The sequence below is a fragment of the Cryptomeria japonica genome, chromosome 7, assembly GCF_030272615.1.
Source record: "Cryptomeria japonica chromosome 7, Sugi_1.0, whole genome shotgun sequence".
Lineage (NCBI taxonomy): Eukaryota > Viridiplantae > Streptophyta > Pinopsida > Cupressales > Cupressaceae > Cryptomeria > Cryptomeria japonica.
Window position 1 is genome coordinate 201588644 of NC_081411.1, and position 26342 is coordinate 201614985.

At 35.7% G+C, this 26342-nt stretch overlaps 1 protein-coding gene across 1 annotated transcript in view; it reads right to left on the minus strand.

The window, feature by feature from the left end:
- LOC131857056 (uncharacterized) overlaps positions 1 to 25774 on the minus strand; it is a 50510-nt gene extending 24736 nt beyond the window's left edge. The window contains exons 1-4 of the mRNA XM_059209083.1: positions 25281 to 25774; positions 22957 to 23021; positions 12561 to 12609; positions 11921 to 12015 (exon numbers count right to left, since the gene is read on the minus strand). Coding sequence (XP_059065066.1) covers positions 11921 to 12015; positions 12561 to 12609; positions 22957 to 23021; positions 25281 to 25467 — 396 coding nt within the window. The 5' untranslated portion in view covers positions 25468 to 25774. The remainder of the gene's footprint in view (positions 1 to 11920; positions 12016 to 12560; positions 12610 to 22956; positions 23022 to 25280) is intronic.
- Positions 25775 to 26342: the final 568 nt, after the last annotated feature.

The window sequence follows — 26342 nt, forward strand, 5'->3', positions numbered from 1 at the left end:
CAATATCATACTACTCAAATATCTACTAGCAACATAAAGTAGGGGTAAAGCACTAAACCCATGCAGACCTCATAATTACCTAATACCCATACAACTATCCTAAGGGATGTGTGCCACATGTTGCATCTCCATCCACCCATATACATTATAATATCATATCCCTAGGTACATAGCATATATTGATGAGGATTCATAGACCATAATATAGACCTTAGCAATGGACTTATTTTATTATTCTATTAGTTTATTTAATCCTATGTAAAAGCTAAAAGTCAAAAGTTAGTTTCCTAGTTGGTAGAAGGTTAGCCTTAGTTAACTATTTGTTAAATTTTTTTGTTTTGCACTTCATGTTCAGAATTAGAAGATATTCTCAAATCCTATAATTTTGGCATACGTATGCCTATATAATTGTGGATGTTTTCTTATCAAATTAATCAAGTTTAGAATCAACTTTGCATTTTATTTTTGTAGAGAGTATTGTTTCTTTTGTGCTGAATTTGATCGCCAACCGTTGCTCTACTTGATTCCATATCAATTAGTATTGGATCATTTTCCAATCCGTGAGTTTGGGTTTATTTTCCAATCCATTTGATTTGGGTTTTGATGCTCTCGTCAACAAACTTTTTGTAGAAGCATCAAAACAAATATTGGTTAGCACCATAGCATCAAAAGTTGTTGAGGAAGTCAAGATTGTCTTTTGTTCTATTGAAATACAACTCACAAGGGCCAAGTTATGAAGATTTGAAGTTTCAACTTGATATTTTGGTCATTGTTATGGTATGTGCACAAAATTCTAGAAAATTTATGAAAATTAATATTATTATTAGTGTCGCTCTTGCCCTATTGATCTTTGCTCTTACCTATTTTTTCGAATTGATGTAGTCGTAAAATAAATTTTGTATAATTTGTACTTCCAACTCAAGATATTTCCAATTTGCTCTTAGACTCCATATATAGTACCCATTTCTAGAGCATTCTGAACACATTTTGCACTCATACAATACCATTTTTTAATACAACTCTTTTGAAAGGACCTAATTGTTTGAGGAGAAATCAAATATAGCATCAAAATTATGTCATTTCAAAAAATAATCTACTTTTGCTAATTTCCTTTTTTGTGAGATACAAACGATCAATTATTGACTCTAACTCATAATAGCATGGCCACTAATCTAGTTGAGAGAGTTGATGAGCTCAATTGAGTGGTACCCGCATTGACTAATAAAATCAATGACATTTCTATTGTTCAAGCACTTCTTGCCCCTAGGGGGTACCATTCAACAACCAATAGCAAGGTCAAGATCTCTAATAGATCTTGAGATCTCGATTAAATGTACAATTGGGTCCTTCACATGGAGACTTGGTTTGAGTATAACCAAGTTCCTAAAGCCAATAAGGTACCCTTTGTGAAATTAAATCTCTCTAGTGTCATGAGGTCTTGGTCACTAAACACCCAAATGCTCTAAATCCTATCAACACAGAGCATCAACTTGTCAAGCTATTAAGGTTGCATTTTATCTTCCAACAATGACCAAGATCCAATTGCAACAAGTTCATCAAATGTTTGTGCAAGACAGCATCTAACAGCTCAAATGATTGAGGATATTACATCGTGTCAAATCCAACTTCTACTCTAATTCTCAAGTTCATGAGCAAATTACAAGAACACCTATCCTAGAGATGAAATACACTATCCTTGGAACACTAGATGTTGCATTCTACCAAGCACAATTGACAAAAGAAAAACTTGTTGCCAATCATGAGCATCTCAGCATTCCTTTTCTACAAGTCCTTTCAAAGCCTCAAATTCTCAATCACACCATAATTCTTTGAAAGAGAAATTATTTTTCTTCTCCTTCCTCTTCTCATTGTATACATTCTTCTTTTTTATACTAGAAGTTTGCTGAATTTTGTACTTATTGTAAATAGGGCTTATGAAAAGTTCAAGTGTTTTAGTTTGAAGAAGAGTTCAATTGTAGAGTCTCCTAAAGCGAAAAAGAAGAATGTTGCCATCAAGAGTTTTGGTGATGACAATGCATATGAAGAGTTGAAAGGTAGACTCAAAAAGGTCAGATTGATGAACCATCATTTTACTTCTAAGGGACTTGACAATTTGTTTGTTACTTGTACCACTTAACACATGATATCTTTGTGGATTGTATCATCAATAATGGTTTGCAAAGAGAATTGACAGCAAGGTCCATTGTTGACAAATTGCATCTATTGATGGATCTATATCCTCATCCATATTCACATAAGATGTTAGTGGTTCATCTGCATATATCACACACACATGCATTAGGTTTTTTGCACATCATCCAAAATTTGTTGTTAAGGTCACTTGTGATGTGACCACTATTAATTGTTGTGGTTTGTTGGTCGGTAAACCCTATTAGTATGATAGGAAAGCTCATTAGGATGCCTTGAATAACACAATACTCTACAATAGTATAATAAGACATTCTTAATCAAATGTACTCACTACTAAGAGCATCACAAATCTGGCACTCACCCCCAACAAGCATGTAAGGCTATTAATCAAGCACAAGCGCTTGCATTAACTTTTATAAGTCAACAATCTTAAGATTCTAAAGCATAAGTCACTATGTCCAAACCACATGTTGCTCTTTACAAATTGTAGCAATCCTATTCACATGTGTTTTAGAATGAAATGTCCCCATTTTTCGGTCATTCAAACATCTATGTAAGCTCCAACTTTCTTTAGAGAGTGCCAACCTTTTCGATATGAAGTTCAATTAGTAGCATTGAGTTCAGGAGATCAAGATGAGTCTATTGATGCTTTCCAGGCCAAACCCGTCAGTCTAGGTGCATTCCATACTTCTTGGAGGAATATTCCATTTTTTAAAAGTATCAATTTTCATTGCATTGGATCACTAGCAAGCTTTGGAGTATATTGGCACATTCTGAATTCACCTCCGAGCTAATTTTGTATTTTTTGTAACCTTGGGCAGATGAGTGGAAATTAATTAAAATATTAAATAATTAAAATTTAAGCTGTCAAAAGCTAAATTAAAAGGAAAACTTATATTAATTATTTATTAGGGTGAATTTCAAGTGACTAAAGTGCAGAAAAAGTAAAGATAAAATACATCATTTTATAAAGCAAAAAAAGGTTTAAAAGGTGATTTACAAATACAATTTCCAGAACGACCCCCTAGAAGGTTATAAAAGAGGCTTTAGAGACTCATTTCGGCATTTTGGTTGTTCATTCAACAGAACCCTTTTGCAAGTTTGCATTGTGTTCAGTTTTTTAATCCCTAGGACAAAAACCCTAAGGGAAATTTGGTTTCGATAGTGAGAAATCTTCGCTAACCAATTGCAAATGGAAGCACTCAAAATTCACAAATGTACTGAGATTTGGAGGTAACAGTTTGGTGTTGAAGATTTAATTATTTTTATAGTTCTGGGCATAGATGGAACACTCGCAGAGTACTCAGCCAGTTTCAAAAACTCGCCAAGTTTTTGAGCTCTGCGAGTTTTTACGACTTTAACTCACAGCAAACTCGGCTAGACTTAAAAAAAAAGGCCCAAACATGTGAAAAAATTATCAATTTTTGTTTTTTCAGGTCAGTTTCATTCTCTTCATCAGAATATACACATGAAATATAACATTTAAGTATAAGTGGCATTTCAAAATGTCTTTTTCCTTTCTTATACTTTATAACACCCGACGCCTTCATAAAATAATAAGAGTATTTTTTCCGGTCAAGGGGAGTGCCCCCAAACCCCCGTCGAAAAATATAGGGGGAAACTGCGCTGATGGAAGTAGGGAAAATTTAACCTTAGAGTCTGATTAGGCTCCATATAACAACATAATTAGCATTGAAGAAATCCTGGTATTATACATTTTAGCTAGGTTACCAATACGTCTAGGATTTCCCCCAAATCCGGATGCGATTCGTCTTGGATTCGGATTCGAAGTGGAATCCCTGTGGAATCGAACAGGGTTCCTCCATTTTGATCATGAAACGTATCCGCGTTTTTACCCACGCATACCAACGAATCCGATGTCGATGTGGCATATTTCTTGCATTTTTTCGACGAATCTACTTCACGCGCGAATTTTGAGAGGTTTTTTGTTGACTTTTGCGGAAGGAAAATGGGTCATTTAAACCTTAAACAAAATAAGAAGACATATTTTTTATTTCTCTTCCACAACGGCACAAGCAGACAAAAAACACATTCGGATTTGTCTTCGGCACGCAGGTCTTTGTTTGTCTTCGGCGACGACTCGGACAGGCGACGGCTCACAGCAAACAAGCAACACGAGGGCTCACAGTAGACAGGCGACGCTCACAGCTCACGTGAGGGCTCACGGACAGGCGACGCTCATGGCTCACGTGAGGGCTCACGGACAGGCAACGCGAGGGCGAAGAGTTGCAACGTCAACGGCAGACTCAGGCAACGCAGGCTCAGGTGTGTAGGTTTTTTATTTCTTTCAAAATAATTCTATAGTTTGTTTATTAATTTTTAGTAGTTTGTTTATTATTTTAGAATCTATAGTTTGTTTATTAATTTTTAGTAGTTTGTTTAAGTTTATTTGTTAATTAATGATAAGAAAATTAATTTATATAAATTATTAAATAATAAATGTTAAATATTTAAATTCCATTTAATGGGAAAATGAAATTATTCATAATGTTTAAGTAAACATATATACGATAATACTATTTTTACAAACTTCTAAATTACACAATAATTAAAATATCCATATTTACATTTCAAAATAATAATAATACAAATTAAAATTAAATATCAATATTTGATATTTAATTTTAATTTGTATTATTATTATTTTGAAATGTAAATATGGATATTTTAATTATTGTGTAATTTAGAAATTTGTAAATATATTAATATCGTTATAGGTTACTTTCATAATTATTAATAATTTCACTTTCACTTTAAATTAAATTTAAATGTTTAACATTTATAATTTTATTATTTATATAAAATTAAATTTACTATTAAATATTTAAATTTTAATAATTATTGTTTAACTTGTTGTAGATAGCATAATGGCAACAACTGCTAGCTCAATTCCTCAACGGACTTTCAAAACCGGCCCAGATTCACCTTTATGGAAATATGTCAAAATAACAGACCAAGTAAAAGGTGGTGGAACATTTAATTGGATATGCAACTTTTGTCGTGTGAAAAAAACTAGCTCCTACAGCCATATCAAAGCCCATTTTTGTGCCATTCCCCAACAAGGAATCAAACCATGTCCAGGAAGGGATGGAAATGGGTTGCCACCTCAACAAATAGCAGGATTTATTAGAGAGCAAGAGGAAGCAGATGCAAGTGTTGGTAATGCCTCAAACCATCCTTTGTTGAAAGGAAGAGGAAGTAGATCAAAGAGGCCCCCTACTTCTCCATCTCAGAGTAATTTTCCTAATATCGTGGTACAGAGCCACCCATTCTTGGGCATAACTGATGAAGAAGAACCTGTTATTGTGAAGAGAAGCAAGGGACCATTAGAGAGAGCATTTAAAAATGATGCTAGAGAGATTGCAGATCAATCCGTTGGAAGATGTCTATATGCAAACGGTTTGTCATTTAATGTGGTACAATCACCATATTGGCAGGATATGTTGAGAAAGGTAAATGAGGCTCCACAAGGGTACACAGGACCAGGTTATGAGAAGGTGCGTAGCACCTTACTAGCAAAGGAGGTAAAAAGCTTAGAAAATGCATTGGCTCCCATTAGAAATTCATGGAAACAAACAGGGGTGTCCATCATTTCTGATGGATGGAAGGATACCAAAACTCGACCATTAATTAATGTAATTGCAATGTGCCCTAAAGGGGCAATGTTTTTGAAAGCCGTGGATTGTGAGGGACAGGTGAAGGATGCACAATTTATTGCTAACATCCTTATACAATGCATTCAAGATGTGGGACCTCAAAATGTTGTCCAAGTAATAACAGACAATGCAAAGAATTGTAGAGTTGCAGGTATGTTGATTGAGACACGGTTTGAACACATATATTGGACACCTTGTGCTATCCACTCTCTCAACCTCATGCTACAAAAGATGGGCAGGAAAATAAATTGGATCAAACAAATTTATGTTGAGGCTGAAGAGATCCAAATGTTCATCACAAACCATAGCATGTCACAGGCCATTTTCAGATCATTTTCAAAGTTGGAGTTGCTAAAGGTAATTGAAACACATCAATTTCTAAAATCTACATTTCACTTTAGTAATCCTTAATTTATTTTTTAAATTTGATCATGTCTTCTTTGTATTCTAATTTTATTTTTATTTTTTTGAATAGGTTGCCGAGACTCGATTTGCATCCAACACAATCGTCTTGAGGCGACTTGTGAAGGTACGGGAGCCACTTGCTAGCATGGTAATTAGTCAAAGTTGGTCCATATGGAGGCAATCCAATACTGAAAGGGCAACAAATGTTAAACACATGATCCTAGATGACACTTGGTGGGATCGAGTGGAATATCTTTTGAGTTTCACTGAGCCCATCATGAGTATGACCCGTTATACTGACATGGATCACCCATGTTTGGGAGAGGTATATGATGGCATTGACTCGATGATTGAGGAAATGAAAGTCATCATCAATGCAAAAGAGCAAGATCCCGAAGAAACTTTCTTCAAAGAGGTTCAATCTATTTGTGTTGAGCGGTGGAAGAAAATGACCACCCCACTACATCTTCTTGCATTTGCATTGACTCCCAAATTTTATAGTGATGAAATGCTTGCTAAGCCATCAAGGGTACCACCATATAGAGATTCAGAAGTTAGTGAAGGGTGTAGGACAGCACTTACTAAACTCTTCCCCGATTCTGAAATGGAGGATTTAATGTCAAGTGAGTTTGTTGATTTTGTAGCCTCCAACGGTCAAAGTGTTGCCGCTCTCCGTGACAAGTATAAGAAGGATGCTCATGCTTGGTGGTACCTTAATGGCCATACATCACCAAACCTTCAAACTCTTGCAATCAAACTTTTATTGCAAGTGAGTTTCTTAATTTTTTTTGCTCTCTAAATTTATATTTTTTACTATTGTCACCCTCTAACTTTGTGTCAATTATTCAATAGGTTGCTAGTTCCTCTTCATTTGAGCGAAATTGGAGCACATACTCCTTTATACACTTAGTGAAACGCAACCGATTGGCAGCAAGTAAGGCAGAAGAGCTAGTTTATGTGCATTCAAACTTGCGCCTTCTTACTCATAAACAAAAAGAGTACAAGGATGGGAACACAAAGTTTTGGGATGTAGATCCAGAGCGAACTGATTTGGATTTTTCATCTGCCAAACCAAATCTTTACTTTTTGGGGAGTCCAATTGCCAATTTGCTGCTAGTGCAAGTGGCAGTGAGGCTGCATGTGGTTCCACTACTCTAGCTACATCATCTAATGTCAATGATGATGTTGATCTTGATCTTCCTAGTGACCCATATGATGCTGATTATTAATTGTGTTATTTTATTGTTGAACCAATGAACAATGAATTCGATATATCTATCATAACTGATTCAAATTTTGACAAATGGAAATTAGATAAGACTTCCAGTAAATTTGTTATATTTATATCATATATGATAGTTCCAAGTTTTGTTTAGCATATGGATGATATTTGGGATTCTAAATTTAATTTTTGTTTCTACTTTTTAGGCTGCATATATGTATATATTTATGATTTTTACTTTTTTTTGTACGAACGTACCCAAACATACCCAAACACCACCCCCCCCCCCAAATATTTGTCATACTAGCGTATCGTACCCACTTACCCATACCGGCAACTTAGCATTTTAGAGTTGAAAGTTTGAAACTATGAGTATGAATGATGAAATTTCAAATATTGCGTGTTTGCAGATCTCCACCAAGATCTAAACCTATCTCTCTACCCCTCTTTTTCTCACCCTCAGACCCCGGCGAGGGGTGCTGCTTTCAACCTAATTTTAATTTGCAGATGCTTGGTGGCAAAGTTGGGGTGGAAATACCCCAAATCGCAAAAAAATTGCCCTCAGAATCTTATGTCAACCTTGTAGTTCATCCAGTTGTGAGCACAATTAGAGCTTGTTTGAAGCCATCGACACGAAGAAGAGGAGCAAGCTAGCTCAAAAACACCTCAATGACCTTGTCTTTGTGCAATATAATCTTCAATTGCGCGTAAGGAAGGTAGAGGAAGTAGCAAGTGATCCACTTGACTTGGATGACATAGATCCTTACAGTGATTGGACATCACAGGAGCAGCCTCCATTGTTTTCTAAGGATGACAACACTGATTTGAAAAGGCAAGCTATGGAGGAAGAGGGGGCTGGATTTGGTTTCACGTTGGATGACATTGAGGAGGAAGAGGATGAGGATGAGGAGTCATTGCCAGTGCCACAAGCAGATGGAGACATAGCTTCATCCAGGATGGATGATGAGCCAGCCATACCGAGCGAGGAGGCATAGTCACGCCCACTACGGACTTCTAGGACTAGACCCTCTAGTTTTACCTCTCCCCTAGTTTTAGCTAGACCTAGGAAGAGGAAGTTGTAATTGTATTTTGTAATGATGTATTTACTTTTGGTTTTACAAAAACTATTTACTATTTTGCTTCCAGCCATCAGCATTCCTCATGAGGATGCGATTTTGTAGACACTTTGCATTTAAATATATCTAGAATCAACTTGTTTCTTTTGTGTTGTCATTTATTGACTCATTGGATGCATCTTCTCATTAAATTTTGCAAAAAAAATGCATTTTTTATTAAAGTTAAGTGTGTTTTTACCAGTGTTCCACGGCCGTTCGGGACGGGGAGACGGGGGGACGCGGGGATGGGCTTCGGGGACGGGGGGACAAGGGAAAAAAATTTGGGGACAGGTTTCGGGGATGGGGGGACTTTGGCCTGGAGGGGGGAAACGCATTTCCATGGAACACTGGTTTTTACATTGCCGAGTTTTTCGCCGAGTTTTTCCCGAGTTTTTGCCGAGTTTTTTTCTCAGGGGCTTCGCGAGTCGAGCCAAGTCGCGAGTAGTCCAACTATGGTTCTAGGTATTTGCTGTCGGTGGGTCTCTATAAACATTTCCATCTAACATTGCTTGAAAAACAATTCACCATTGATATTATATGGTATCTTGATGAGGTTGTGGCCTTTCAGATAGATGTGGGAAGGTTTTTTGAAACTAAGCACAGCCTTCAGAGGAGTTCAAGGTTAATTGGACTTTGTGGATAATCAACTAGTCTTTTGGGGTATTGAAAAAAGGGATGTCGCCCACCTTGAGAAGTTGTGGAAGCTCAATTTTCCTAGCTACCACTTCAGCAAAGTCAACAATTGTTAAATATAAATAGCCAGGAGATTAAGAAGGGGGCGTGGTAATTTAATATGGTGAGCCATAGCATATCCCATCCTCAACACATATTAAAAGGGTAAAATATGAAAGAGTTCAAATGAATTTGGGTCTGCTCCTTGTCCCTATCACCAACTCACAGGGCATATAAAAAACATCAAACTTGAATCACCGAGTTTAAGGAATCCTACTGGGCCATAAAAAGGAGACTCCTACCACAGTCTGGACTCTTAAAAACTTTTGTCCAGGTCAGAAAAGACAGGCATAAGGAATGAGGAGACTGACTTGGAAGAATTGTGAGGTCTTTGTTGCCTAGCTGCCTCTTCCTAGAATTGTGTGGTCTTTGTTGTCTTTGTTGTCTTTGTTGCCTTTGTTATTTATCATTGACTATTATGATGTCTACGTGAAGGATATTTGAATGTATTGTTACAGCCTGTTTTGAACCAATGAATTCAAGATTTCTCTATGAGGTGTATGCAAATTGTTTGACAAAATGCCCATTTTGTGAACAATGGGAAATTGCAAAAAGAATTTGTTTCAAAATCTAAGATTGCTTATTACATAGAAGCCAAAGACACTTCCCCTAAAGTGAGCAATCAATCACACTACTGACATTATTCTTGCTACACCTCTTCCTAGTGCCCCATTGTATTGACAATCAATTCCCCAAAGTGATGAAATCAAAAGGCAAATTCAAGATTTGTTGTCCAAAAGTTTCATCAAACCAAGTAAATCCCCTTGTGAGTCACCGATTTTACTTGTGCTCAAGAAGGATGGAACTTGGCAACTTTGTGTTGATTTCCAGACATTGAACAAGATCACCATAAAAAATAGATATCCACTCCCTTTCATTGATGTCCTTTTGGGTCAACTTCAAATACCAATTTTTTCTCCAAGATTTATCTAAAAAGTGGGTATTATCAAGTACACATAGAAGATGCATGGAAGACATCATTCTAGACCAAAACAAGTCTTTTCAATTGGCTTGTGATACCATTTGGCCAAACAAATGCTACCACCACTTTCATGTGATTGATAAATGAGACCTTTAGAGATTGTTTTGACAAATTTGTTATTGTCTTCTTAGTTGATCTCGTTGTCTTTTCTCACATTTGGAAAGTGCATCTTCAACATTTAGAACATGTTCTTTGCACACTTAAACTGAACAATTCGTATGCCAACTTTTCTAAGTGTTCTTTTGGTCAAACATCCATCTCCTATCTTGGATTTTTCATTGATGCACATGGAATTCAAGTGGATTATAGTCTAACACCAAAAAAAAAATTGCATTTGTTTGTTTGAAGTTTATCAAGAAACATGTTTCATTTTTTTTACAGAAGCATAAGGAATCACTCTGCTGTCATAGCTTTTTTAATAACATACTCGTGCAGAGATTTTTTAAGCAAATACCTCAATAAGGAGGCTGGAAATGACAATATGAAGGTTCTGATTCAACAGCAGAAGTGGACAGATCTGCTACAAGCTTCAGTTGACTCTACAGATACATAAACTTTGACCAAGCTTCAACTTCCCACTTACAAACACTCCCAACGGTTTCTTAGCTACGAATAAATCTCCAGCAGGTCTGAAAATTCGAGCAAGGATGCATGATCAATTCTGAGAATTGCAACTCTATGGTGTCCAAGCAAGAAAGCTTTCCCACACAGTAAACTATCATTCAACCATTCACAGCTCCAAGAAATATATCTGTCCAGCAAGGAGAAGTCACTCCGGCTGCCTAAGAGAGAAAATTTGCAGGTCTAAGCGCTTCAGCAATAAATTCCAAGTGCCCAAGAACCAGGGCAACTCTATAGAATAATCACCAAGGATTAGAATGACATCCAAAACGATTCAAATTGATTGCAGATTATTCCAGGGACCTAGACGTCTCCAAAATAGAACAAAACTTGACCAAGCACTGAAGCAACCAGCTCCACAATTCTAACACCTTGCACAGGAAGGAAATATGACCTCCAAACTCTATGTCCTCTTCCAATAATTCCAAAAGAGCCTTAAAATCTCCCAAAGAAAGTTCTAACTCAGTTGCCTACCTCTAAGAAAACCTCCAAAAGAATACCCACAGCTAAAAACTTTAATTTCTGCCCTATTCGAACCCAAATGTGAATCTTGCCTTCAATTTCAGATGTATGGCTGGGTATATGAGAAGCATTTATTCCAGAAGCAAATGTGGTCCCCACAAAATATTAATATTGACATATATCTCTGTATTCATAAATCTATTTCAAAAAATATGGTCACTGTAAGTTATTAGATTTTATGCATAAATTGTATAATACATATATTTTAAAACTTATAGCATGCACATATTATTTATTAAGTAATATTAAATTCTAAAGGTTTACTCAAAAAAAAATCTGTTGTTTAGAGATAAACTAAATTTGTGATGTATTCACATCATTGGATTTAGAATATCTAGCACATTGGTGCTGTTATAAAATCATAAGCTACCAATTTCCATTTTTGCAAAGAAATAAATGATTTAGGTTAAAACATTAAGAAATGTCCAATGTGATGTTTGTCCTTGGAAAAAAATAATAAATGTATGATAACAGATTTAAGGACAGAACCTACTTGATCTAATGGGTGCTCTTCCAACAGGCCTGAGTATACTTTATTTGCTTGCTCCCAGGATCCTTTTGCTTCAAACCACATTCCTTCCAACCTTCCTGATATCAATGGCAATATGTTACACTATATTCATTACATCAAGAGGCGTAACTACAATGGCAGCAAGGGGAGGTTGTAAGTACAGAGTGGATAACAAAAACTCCTTAAAATAAACTTGATGGCCATTTACACACCAAACCTTCATTACAACCAGTCATGCATGGTGATATATATAGCCCAATTGTGTGTGGTCATAGAGAGAGAGAGAGGAAGAGAGAGATAGATTTAACAAGCTTGGAAAATTAAAAACCTAATAAACTAATAACATAGAGAGCTTAAATGTATCTACCTAAAAGACACCGAGAGATATCAATCTCAAGGTACATATGTCACAAATCCAATATAGATGCCTCGAAATTGATTTCTCTAGGCATCTTTTAGATCAACATATTTAAGATATTTTTGCTAGCATAAAAACAATATAACCTTAAAAAATGCACATGTGAAGCAAATTTTGGCAATAGATGAAGTATAATAAAAAAGTATCTGATTTATTTAACATTAATCTTCAAATCCTAATGGAGAGAGGTATAACATTTCTTACCGACTCTGATGCTGTCAGGAAATTTCTTCATGAGAGTTTGAATATAATCCTAAAAAAAGCAACAAAAGAACACACCAATAAATTTCCTGATTTTCAAAATGTGATTTTCACCAAACCATATGTGTATTTGCAAAAACAAATGCTAATATCTGTATGTTAAAATTACCAACCACATTCAATATAAGAAACAGTGATAAAACATCCTTCTCAAGATTCCCTGAAAACATGTGATTCCCTAAGAGATAAGTGAAATCCATATTCAACCAAGCAATAACATGAAGAATATAAAGATATAGTTTTTCATTCTTTTCAAGTATACTTCGTTCATGGAAAACTTGGGCAGAAATATATAAACACACCACAATTCTTCACTCCAATCTTGTAATATATTTTACAACACATTCCTGGGCCACATCTTAACACCCTTAGGCCATTCCAAGATCATTCACTCATCCTTCATGCACTCACTTCCCAAAGTAGGAGATTAGAGCAACCATTCACTTCTCAAACATGATTAATTAGGTACAGAATTGGCATTATTAATCATATGTACCAATGGCATTGTTGCAAAGTGGCAGATATTGTGATTTGACATTAACAAACATGAAAAGGAACATTCCATGGGTCAAAGGTCGTGTAGAAAATCTAATGTCAGGAACCATATAAATTTATAAAAGGTCAAATGACATTTGATCTATACTTATTTATGGTTCTATCAATGCTTGTAATGCTTATTTTTTACCTTGATGTTCAAGAACAATATTAATTTAATAACAACAAGTACTTATGGCATGCACTCACAATGATTTTACCAAGCAAAAACACCTAATCATAAATGGCTCACATTATTACTGCTTTTAAATTCTCATGCAACTTGACTGACCAAAAATGAAATGAGGAAACATTAACCAAAGCATAGCAATCATTCTCCAAACTAAATTAGCTAACCAAAAGACAAAGATTTTTCAATAAATCATATGATTTAATCAAGAAAAATCAGGTCAGGATTGGGCTGTTTGAAAAAACAGAAAAAAATTAGGGTTAGTGTTAAGGATATTTAGGGAAAAAAGGAAAAATTCACAGCAAAGTCAAATCAGCATAAATTCAGACAAAATTGTCAAGTAATTTTGGCAGAGGTGATTTTCAGCAATAAAATTAGTCAAAAACTCTCACATAGGGCATATAGCAAGAAATCACAATTTATCATGATTTTCTTGTGATATCTGCAACTACAGACCACAGCATAGACCAAGGACCTACACTGTGACACAATAACAATGTCAACTAAAAATTTAACATCGTATGACTTTTGAGCACTTTGTTGTGTTGCAAGGGAGTTAGTTTAAGTGTACATAAAGATGACAGAACGAAGAGTAAAAACTGAAATATTAAGAATAGTGGTGTGCAGAACTCAACTAGAACCTAGGTTTCGATTCTAGTCAGACAGACTACTGATAATTGATCATCGTCATCTGTAACAACACAATGTAGATACGCCATTATGTTGTTTGTAACTAGGTCTATATATGGGTTCGGATTGCCTTAAGGCAACATCCGAACCCATTTAGGTCTAGGCCCTATCCTAAAGGGTAACGTGACCCCAAGTCTAAGCCCAGCCCTATTCCTCACGCCATCCTAAATACACACGCCACAATAACTACATTGGCGCCAAAAGAAAGGAGGCCGACTTGCAATAATAAAGGTGAAGATGCATATAAATAAAGATACTTTGCAAAAGACAAATCATTCATTCATTCAAGTCAAGCAAATTAGCTCTGCCTGAAAAGGTGCGAATTCACAAGGAGGGTGCGAAATTGTTCAAACTTGTGCGAGATTGTCCAAGAGGACATAGGCTGTTTTGGTACAGACTTGAAGAACTTAGAAGTGCAGATCTGTCATACAAAAGGGATCAGATCTGACAAGGAAGCTAAGTATTGTACTTGTGATTTTAAGGGAGAATATATTATCTGACCTATGGGTCTTTAATGCTGGGTTTTTCCTCCTTGGAGGTTTTCCTAGGGTATGTGTGTTTGTCTCTTGTTTACTTCCTTCATTTCTGAGTTTACTAAATTATGTGTTACTAAAATGTTACAAATCTGATTAACAAACTAGGGCATAATTAAAGGACATAAAACTGATTACTAATCTAGGGCACAAAATTACATGGTATCAGATCTAACAAGGAAGCTAAGTATTGTACTTGTGATTTTAAGGGAGAATATATAATCTGACCTGTGGGTCTTTAATGCTGGGTTTTTCCTCCTTGGAGGTTTTCCCAGGGTATGTGTGTTTGTCTCTTGTTTACTTCCTTCATTTCTGAGTTTACTAAATTATGTTTTACTAAAATGTTACAAATTTGATTAACAAACTAGGGCATAATTAAAAGACATAAAACTGATTACTAATCTAGGGCACAAAATTACATGGTATCAGAGCTAAGGTGTCTCTAACTTCTAATTTTAGTGAATCATTTGTTGCATATAGCTGCTGTTTGTTTTCAGATTAAAATGTCAGGTTTGAGGGCTGAAGATAGACTTGATGGAGCCCTTGATTTTGCTGCTTGGAAAGTCCGTATTCTATTGATCCTTGAAGAAAAGGATCTACTGAAATTCGTAGAAGAAGAAGGGCTGTCCCCTCCAGAAGATGCTGAAGAGCTGAAACAGTTCAAGAAAGACTCCCTCAAGGCTAGGAAGATCATAATTGAGTCCGTCAAGAATCATCTTGTCACTGTCATATCAAAGTTTGTGTCTGCCAGGGAAATGATCAAACACTTGGAAGGAATGTATGAAGTCAACAACCTCAGCAGGGCTCTTGCTCTAAGACAGCAGCTTCTTCACATGAAAATGAAAGAAGAAGACTCAATCATAGACTACTTCATGAAGATCAATGAACTAAAGGACAAGCTAAGTACTCTTGACTACCAAATCTCAGATAAGGATCTTGTTATGATTGCATTAAATGGTCTACCTAATGAATGGGAACCATTCATTCGTAGCATTGGTGGAAGAGCCGATTGTCCCAACTTTGAGCATCTTCAATTTGATTGCATCGAAGAGGAATCTCGAATTGAGGTAAGAGGAAAACTCAAGAACTCTCACAAAGATAATCATGTTCTCTTAGCTAAATCTAGGAAAGGTGGACATTGGAAGAAAGAAAAGAGAAGCAAAGATTTTAGATCCTCCTCCTATGATCCAAGGAAGAAGTCAAGAGATTCCTCTCACATTCGTTGCTTCAGATGTGATAAATATGGTCACTATGCCAAAGATTGTCAGAATGATCCAAAGGAAAGGGAAGTCAATTTAAATGAAGTTGCCGAACAAAGTGAGGATTATCTCCTCATCTCTGCTCTATCCAGCAATGTTCCTACGAACAATAATACGTGGATACTTGACAGTGGTGCCTCCAGACACATCTCAGGTTTTCATGAGCATCTCTCAGATCTGATTGAAAAGGACACCAACCTTCATGTGGTAATCAGTGATGATACTCGATACTCGGTAAAAGGTTCTAGTACCACCTCTTTAAAACTAGATTCTGGTATTTCCTTACAACTCTGTGATATTCTCTTTGTACCTGGTATTAAAAGAAATCTTATTTCCATTTCTGCCTTAGAAGATAAGGGTTTGCAAATAGCATTTTTTGAAGGGAAAGTACTCGCTTGGTCTAAGAAATCTAATTTCAAAACTACTCGTGTTATTGGAAATAGATGTGATAGTTTATATAAGCTTGCAGCTAATCCAATTCAAGCTCTCATTCATGCCCCTGAATCATACGAGCTATGGCATAGAAGACTTGGACATCTACACTTTCAAGCCCTTCCCACTCTCGGTAAAATGGTTAAAGGTATGCCTAAACTTAGTTTATCTCATGATGATGCTTGTAAAGGTTGTGCAATGGGTAAAAATGTAAAGAATCCTTTTCATAGAAGCGATAGTAGGGCTAAAGAAAAATTAGAAATTATTCATTCAGATTTATGTGGTCTTATGTCTGTAGCATCTCCTAGTGGTTTCCTATATTATGTTATCTTCATAGATGATTTCTCTAGGAAAAGATGGATATACTTTCTTAAATCTAAAGAATTTGAAGAAGTCCTAAACAGATTTAAAGAATTCAAAGCCTTAGTTGAAAATACTACAAGAAATCAAATTAAATGTTTAAGGTCTGACAATGGAGGTGAATACACCTCAGGTAGTTTCTATGACTTTTGTGTTAAAGTAGGAATTAAGAGGGAGTTCTGTGTTCCCTACAATCCTCAGCAAAATGGAGTTGCTGAAAGAAAGAACAGGACCATTGTTGAAGCTGCAAGAGCCATGATCCATGATCAAGACCTGCAACCTTTTCTATGGGCGGAAGCATCCAAAACTGCAGTTTATATTCAGAATAGATGTCCTCGTCATGCCCTAAAGAATGTAACACCTGAAGAAGCCTTTACAGGAATCAAACCTGACATCAACCACCTAAGGATATTCGGGAGCCCGGTGTATGTTCATGTGCCTAAAGAAAAACGAACCAAGTTGGATCCTTCTGGAAAGAAAGGCATCTTAGTGGGATACAGCGAATCTTCAAAAGCCTTCAGGATCTACATTTCAGGTCAAAGGTATGTTGAGGTAAGTAGAGATGTAACTTTTGAAGAAGATATTGCTTTCAAAAGATCTAAAGGTTCATTATCTAACAATAATGATATGGTGATTGAAAATCAAGATTCAATAGTTGATGCTAACCCTAAGATACATGAGGAGTCTACTGACCTTCTGGATTAGGAAGTTCAGAATGACCCAACAGAACCCATGAACTCTACGGATATACCTCAGGATATTGTGGTATGCAAGAAGAGACCACTTTGGGTTAGAAACACAATTCAAGATGCTGAAGGATTTGTTGCTACCAGAGGAACCTTTAGAGATAGCAAGAGATTCCAAAATCACGCCAACTACATTTCTGTGATGTGTAATATCATTGAGTCTGATCCTCACAATGTCAAAGAAGCCATGTCTCATCATGCTTGGAAATTAGCCATGGATGAAGAGTATGGGTCTATCATCAAGAATGATGACTGGGACATTGTACCCAGACCCAAAGGTAAGTCTGTTGTTTCCTCTAAATCGTCGTTTAAAATTAAGCATAATGCTGATGGTAGTATTGAAAAATACAAAGCTAGGTTTGTAGCTCGTGGTTTTTCTCAAAAGGAAGGAATAGATTATGAAGAAACTTTTGCTCCTGTTGCTAGATATACTTCTATTAGATCTATAATAGCTATTGCTGCAGCCAAAGGTTGGGAACTACAACAAATGGACGTTAAGACAGCCTTTCTCAATGGTGTTATTGATGAGAAAGTCTATATTGAGCAACCAGAAGGTTATGTAATCCATAAAAGAGATTCTCACGTTTGCAGGTTGAAGAAAGCCTTATATGGGCTCAAACAGGCTCCTCGGGCTTGGTATGAAAGAATTGATAAGTACTTACTAAGCTTAGGGTTTCGTAAGAATGATGCTGATGCTAACATTTACCTAAAGGTTTATAATGATGATATGCTTATTTTGGTTTTGTATGTGGATGATTTATTTCTCACTGGTGAAAATAAATTAATTATAAGATGTAAGGAAGAATTAGCCTCAGAATTTGAAATGAAGGATTTAGGTCTAATGCATTACTTTCTAGGGTTAGAAGTATGGCAAAAATCCAATGAAATTTTTCTAAGTCAAGGAAAATATACTATTGATATTTTGAAAAGATTTAGAATGATGGATTGTAAACCTATGCATATTCCTATGGAATCTAACTTAAAGAAGTTAAGTGTTTCAACAGCTAACTCTGATTTTGCAAATCCATCTGAGTACAGGCAGCTGATTGGATCATTGATGTATTTAGTCAATACAAGGCCAGATATTTGTTATGCTATGAATGCCCTCAGTCAATTCATGAGCTTGCCTAAACTTGTTCACCTGGTGGCTGCCAAGCACATCCTAAGATACCTGCGTGGCACTATTGGTTATGGGCTGAAGTATTCACTTAACACTTCAATCTTCCTGGAAGGCTATTCAAATTCAGATTGGGCAGGAAGTGTCAAGGACAAGAAAAGTACTTCGGATATCTGCTTCAACTTGGGTTCTGCAGTGATCTCTTGGGCATGTAGAAAGCAATCTTCCGTAGCATTGAGCACTGCAGAAGCTGAGTACATTGCAGCATCTGTTGCATCCAGAGAAGCAGTGTGGCTTCGCAAACTCCTTGTTAGATTATTTAGTCAAACTAGTGGTCCTACCACCATTCATTGTGATAATCAAAGCTGTATAAAGATGTCAGTAAATCCTGTATTCCATGACCGGTCCAAACATGTTGAAACGCACTATCACTTCATTCGAGATATGGTGCAAAGAGGCGCAATTCACCTAAAGTACATTAGCACGGATGAACAGGTTGCGGACATCTTTACCAAACCTTTATCCAGAATGAAGTTCGAGTACTTCAGAGACAGACTTGGAGTTGTGGAAAACGAAACCCTGATTGAGAGGGAGCTCCAACCTCAATGACTCTATCTGCAGCACTTTGATCATTCTTTGCTTGTGTGCAAGAATGAATTGTGTCCAATCTATGCTTGTGTACTAGATGGATATTTCTAATTATGTAAAGACCCACTTGTGTATTACACTTTCTATGCTTGTGTGCTAGAACCATCCTATGCTTGTGTGCTAGGTGGAAGATGTAATTCTATGCTTGTGTGCTAGATTCATTCTATGCTTGTGTGCTAGATGGAACTCTAAAAGTTCAGATTATGTATTCTCTTCTTCCCTAGTTAAGAGGGAGTGTTGTTTGTAACTAGGTCTATATATGGGTTCGGATTGCCTTAAGGCAACATCCGAACCCATTTAGGTCTGGGCCCTATCCTAAAGGGTAACGTGACCCCAAGTCTAAGTCCAGCCCTATTCCTTACGCCATCCTAAATACACACGCCACAATAACTACATTGGTGCCAAAAGAAAGGAGGCCGACTTGCAATAATAAAGGTGAAGATGCATATAAATAAAGATACTTTGCAAAAGACAAATCATTCATTCATTCAAGTCAAGCAAATTAGCTCTGTCTGAAAAGGTGCGAATTCACAAGGAGGGTGCGAAATTGTTCAGACTTGTGCGAAACTGTCCAAGAGGACATAGGTTGTTTTGGTACAGACTTGAAGAACTTAGAAGTGCAAATCTGTCATACAAAAGGGATCAGATCTGACAAGGAAGATAAGTATTGTACTTGTGATTTTAAGGGAGAATATATAATCTGACCTGTGGGTCTTTAATGCTGGGTTTTTCCTCCTTGGAGGTTTTCCCAGGGTATGTGTGTTTGTCTCTTGTTTACTTCCTTCATTTCTGAGTTTACTAAATTATGTGTTACTAAAATGTTACAAATCTGATTAACAAACTAGGGCATAATTGAAGGACATAAAACTGATTACTGATCAAGGGCACAAAATTACATGGTATCAAATCTGACAAGGAAGCTAAGTATTGTACTTGTGATTTTAAGGGAGAATATATAATCTGACTTGTGGGTCTTTAATGCTGGGTTTTTCCTCCTTGGAGGTTTTCCCAAGGTATGTGTGTTTGTCTCTTGTTTACTTCCTTCATTTCTGAGTTTACTAAATTATGTGTTACTAAAATGTTACAAATCTAATTAACAAACTAGGGCATAATTAAAGGACATAAAACTGATTACCGATCTAGGGCACAAAATTACATGGTATCAGAGCTAAGGTGTCTCTAACTTCTGATTTTAGTGAATCATTTGTTGCATATAGCTGTTGTTTGTTTTCAGATTAAAATGTCAGGTTTGAGGGCTGAAGATAGACTTGATGGAGCCCTTGATTTTGCTGCTTGGAAAGTCCGTATTCTATTGATCCTTGAAGAAAATATCTACTGAAATTCGTAGAAGAAGAAGGGTTGTCCCCTCCAGAAGATGCTGAAGAGCTGAAACAGTTCAAGAAAGACTCCCTCAAGGCTAGGAAGATCATAATTGAGTCTGTCAAGAATCATCTTGTCACTGTCATATCAAAGTTTGTGTCTGTCAGGGAAATGATCAAACACTTGGAAGGGATGTATGAAGTCAACAACCTCAGCAGGGCTCTTTCTCTAAGACAGCAGCTTCTTCACATGAAAATGAAAGAAGAAGACTCAATCATAGACTACTTCATGAAGATCAATGAACTAAAGGACAAGCTAAGTACTCTTGATTGCCAAATCTCAGATAAGGATCTTGTTATGATTGCATTAAATGGTCTACCTGATGAATGGGAACCATTCATTCGTAGCATTGGTGGAAGAGCCGATCGTCCCAACTTTGAGCGTCTTCAATCTGATTGCATCGAAGAGGAATCTCGAATTGAGGTAAGAGGAAAACTCAAGAACTCTCACAAAGATAATCACAAGTACAGCCCTCAAACCTGACATTTTAATCTGAAAACAAACAGCAGCTATATGCAACAAATGATTCACTAAAATCAGAAGTTAGAGACACCTTAGCTCTGATACCATGTAATTTTCTGCCCTACATCAGTAATCAGTTTTATGTCCTTTAATTATGCCCTAGTTTGTTAATCAGATTTGTAACAGTTTAGTAACACATAATTTAGTAAACTCAGAAATGAAGGAAGTAAACGAGAGACAAACACACATACCCTGGGAAACCCTCCAAGGAGGAAAAACCCAGCATTAAAGACCCACGGGTCAGATTATATATTCTCCCTTAAAATCACAAGTACAATACTTAGCTTCCTTGTCAGATCTGATACCATGTAATTTTGTGCCCTAGATCAGTAATCAGTTTTATGTCCTTTAATTATGCCCTAGTTTGTTAATCAGATTTGTAACATTTTAGTAACACATAATTTAGTAAACTCAGAAATGAAGGAAGTAAACAAGGGAGTTATTTTAAGTGTACATAAAGATGACAGAACGAAGAGTAAAAACTGAAATATTAAGAATAGTGGTGTGCAGAACTCAACTAAAACCTAGGTTTCGATTCTAGTCAGACAGACTACTGATAATTGATCATCGTCATCTGTAACAACACAATGTAGATACACCATTATGCATCTTGTTTCTTGCTTCTATAATACCAAAAAGCATATTTCTCATCTTCTATTCCTTATTTATTGTAAACTCTTTCTAGTCTACCTCAATGTTTTAATTAATACCAAAACTAAGTCTTATACCCTTCCCACATTTTTCTCTAAATTGAGGTGTAATTCAAAACACTAATTATAACATGCTGAAAGTAATTATTTATTTCTTTATATTCTTCTTTCTGTTATTTTTTAAGCTCTTTCTTTGCAACCCATAACACCTAATAATAAATTGGAAAAATGTTGACGAGATCCACAAACTCCATCCCTAAGCTTTTAAGATAAACTAAAACATTAAGATCCTTTTGGCAATGATGATAAAAATTTAAAAAAGAATGGCCCACCAAAATGTCAATACTTACAATCTCAAAATCTAAATAAATATAAATCATAATTAGAAGATCAATGAGAGAAAGCTTTAATAATTGTTATGAAGAAGACAACTAATCATGAAATACGCCTTAGAAACAAAATCAGAACAGTTCCAGTTTTTTAAGTGATGAATAAAAAATGGAAATTTAAATCCAAACAAAACTTCATGTAGATTCTAGCATCAACTTATATTTTCATTTTGCATGAATCACTAGATCATATATTCACCTAGAGATGTGAGGATATGTATACGGGGTTGTGGATGCCATTTCAAATTAGTGCATGTGGGTAAACAAATAAGGATGCAGCTATATATGGATATATTCACCAGAAAACATGCATACAACTATTCTGGAGCATATTTGCTTTTAATATAAAAAGGAGCTACCCCTTAGGTAGCAGTTTGATAAAAAAAAAAAAAAACTATTCTGGAGCATAGTTACCAGGTTCAAAAAATATTAATTCCTTCATGAGGTCAAAATAATTTGCAGATCTGGATTTTTCAAACAAAAATATCAGTAAAATTTCTATACAAATTGAAAAGACTGAACCATATTAGTTAAATACGACCAGTCCAAAACTAGACCCGGCTAGATTTGGTTCAAACAATCCGAATTGAGTAACTAGATTCTGGAGTCTCATGGAGATTAGGCTTAATCAAATTTTGTTATAATAATAAACTTGACAACCTGTCTCAAGTTCTCATTTAAGTTTTTAACCATATATTTGTACTGACTACTTAGGCCTAAAATTTCTATCCTCTTCTTAAGGAAACGTTTTCTAGGATAAGCTACAGAATATTGACATGGGAACCAGGAGACCAACTGACCTAACAAAATATAATAACTCCATTGTATAAAAAAAGAAGAAAAACAATCATGTGGAGAAAAAGAGATTGAAACAAATAAATCAGATTACCTTTGCAATGGCAAGATTCCGACAATCCAAAGCTGCAATGGCTACCTGCTCATACAGAGTCCACACTGCAACATAAGAAAAAAGAAGTTATTGGTCTAAATTACAGCCCAAGAAGTCCAAATGCAGTTGAAAGGACATTACAGTCACATAATAAGAAATTGAACCATAATTCAAATTTTAACAATGTTGACAAATAACCAAAATGTAACAACGGGACTGAGGGCATAAGAAAGAATAATAAGTAATAGCTACGACTAATGGCCAGTGGGAGAACCCAAAAAAAGGGAGAAGCCCCTCACTAAAAAAAAAAATACAACAATTTGAAAAGTTAAAAGAGCATTTGATAAAATAAAATACATTTTCAAACAACAGCAATATGTGAATGGTGAAAGAGAAATTAAACAAATTTGCCTGATACTGAGGCTATAAGTACTCATTATTGGAGGTTGAATGTTCAAATCTATAGAGGGGCAACATCGTCTAATTCACTGAACAACATGTAAGGTAAATAAAAAAAGAATTCACTTTATCAATGCTTATGTAAGGGGGTTCTCAATACACCAAATAGGTGTCTCACTTGGCAGTACTGTAAAAAAATACCTTTACCTTTCACAAAAGGGTATTAGACAATGATACCTTGTGGATGGATCTCTGATCTAGTGGTTGAGCCAGGGAGTCACTGTGTGAAAGACCCATGCTCAAACTCCATTTGACATAGAGCACAAGTGTGTGGGATTGATGAATTTGGGAGTTTGGCCTGAGTATTTCAAAGGTTTAAAAAGAAACAGAACTCTCACTACTCCTCCCTAGGTGGAATAAAAATTAAATTAGAAAAATTGCATTTTCCAACATTAATTTTAAAATATACGATGATGATAGACTGTGGCATTGAAAAGTAAATTCAGATTATATGTTGCATTATGATGTAGAGGTAAGCAAAAGGAAAAAATCATGATAATTCAATATCAATGATAATAGATATAAAATCATAGATTCATTAAGAGGAGGAGAAAGATTAGTAAGTCTATGCAAAGGATGTAACTAGTTGTTCTGGTCCATGTACGTCCAAACAGTGAAGTTACAACCATGAGTGTGCCAAAGAATAAGAATGCCTTATACAGAATGACCAGACTGATCGAGTCCAACCCGTAATTCCTAGCGGCATCCCCTAGATTCTAGCTGGTAATAAAAGAGACAAAGAAGTACTACTAAAATCCAAGGCAAAAAAATCCCTGGCTTGGTGAAGAAGCTGGTTGTAGGCTAATAAGGGCACACTGCGGACAAGTAGATCCAAGTTGGTTGTTGGATAGTAAGATGGACCCATTCGACAACACTGCTGTTGAGTAGATAGTGAACTGACCTAAATGGGTAGCTAAGTAGCAAAAACCTAACCTGGTCAAATTATGAGGTTCTATATATAAAAATGCAAGTCAGTGCCTGGTTGAACCACTGCCTATTGATGAAGCACAGTGATGTCGCTTTCACAAAGTCCTACAACTTCTCATAGGTTATAGCCTGTTTCTGGCAGACAAGTGGATCTTCTTAAATCTCTCAACTCTGTTTTGAGATAAGCGCATACGTGCAGTAGCGGATCATTCTTTCAGTGAGATGCTATAGCAGGAAGGCACAAACTAGGTTTTGCATTTCTCTTTCCAATCAAACAAAGAGTTAACGATTTAAATCATAAATTTCACTAGTAGAAAATCCAAATAAATGAACTCACACTAAAACCTCAATTGGTATGAGATTTTCAACTAATCCCCAAACCGTAACACTCAAATGGCAAGAAATCAAATTGCATACACTTAAGTAGAAAATAATTGAGGATTGTGTAACAGAGCCTTTATCAAATCCGAATGAAACGTGTTAAAAAATCAAATTGGTTTAAACATAATGCTCCAAGTCTCGGGTGACTAAGACATAAGAGATGATTCTATTCGTGTCATCTAAGCCAAAGGCTACACTGTTTAAAGAATCTAACCTTAACAAATCTATCCCTCGAAAAGCAGCAAACTTAGACGTAAGCGAATTTTCTTGAAATAAAAACAAAAGAACTTTGGCAAAAAAAAAGTCAATAACAGTCTCCTCCAAGCTACAGCTAGATCACGGTATCTAAGACATATTACACTGTAAAGAGAATCTCCCAATAAAAACTACTCTCTGATGGTCATAAACCCTTAAAAAATCTATTCCTCGGGACAGATGAAATTTAGTGAAATTTCTGGAAATAATTAAAAAAAACGAGTAAGGCTAAAAAGATTGCAACTTTAAAACGTCTGGATATACTATTAAAAAAATATCAGAGGAATAAAAATTCAACTGACCATCTCCGCCAAGTTTAGATCTGCTCTTGGAATCATTAAGCAGCACCAATCCGTGCCGTAAAACATTCTCCGAACGCCTAATTTTAAGTTTCTTGATAAGGCACAAATATTCCCAAACATTTCCTCCTCCATTTTCTACCTGCGACTCTAACCGATTCAACTCGGCCTCCTCTGCAACTCCCACCATTATTTTCTATTTTTCCCGGCTAAGCTAACTTATAGAGGAATACTTAAATCGAGAATAGAATGTCAATTTCCAAGGTATTTTAACCAAAAATGCAAAATAGTGCAGAATTCTGCACCAAATCGAACAATCCTCAGCCCGTTTTGATTGCCTACGGATGCATAATAGATATACGAAGGTCAAAATACGAGCTTTGCGGAAAATTCTCTATATATATACCGCATCTAGAGTGCATTTAAGGCAATTTGGCCTTGAATCGAACCTAGAAAATATCGATCGGCTTTTTCTGATACAAAGAGCAGTGTAATTTGTTTTTTCCTGAACTATGTGTATATATTTTAATTTTATTGATCAAATATTAGTAGGCTTCGTTGTACGAATATGATTCGTTTAATGTGGAAAAAAAGTCTCATGACCTTAGATTTCAAGGTTAAAAAGGGTTCAAACGGGACTTGTGAATTCATGAGTAGTTCATTATTGTCTAAGAAATGAGCTTGTGTTTTTTTTAAAGAAAAGCTTAATTATTTAATGTTCATATTACTAAATAGTTTGTGTTTAAAAAAAAAAAAAAATGTTATTATAAAAGATAGGATTAGTTTTTTGTTTTTTTTTTAAAATAGAGTTGTAAATAGGATAGGATTTTTTAAGTCCAGTGGAAGGATTGTAAATGATATCTTGATATAGTATTTTGCACATGGATCATGTTTGTAACTTAGGCATCGTCTTCTTATTGTAGTTGGATGAAATCTTTGTTGACACTTCAATCGTCTAAGACACTTGACAATGTGATTCCAAACTATATGTTAACTATTTTTGAACCTAAACTTATGTTATGTTTCCTACTCTTGCATATCATTTAATTAAATAATTAAGTAAAA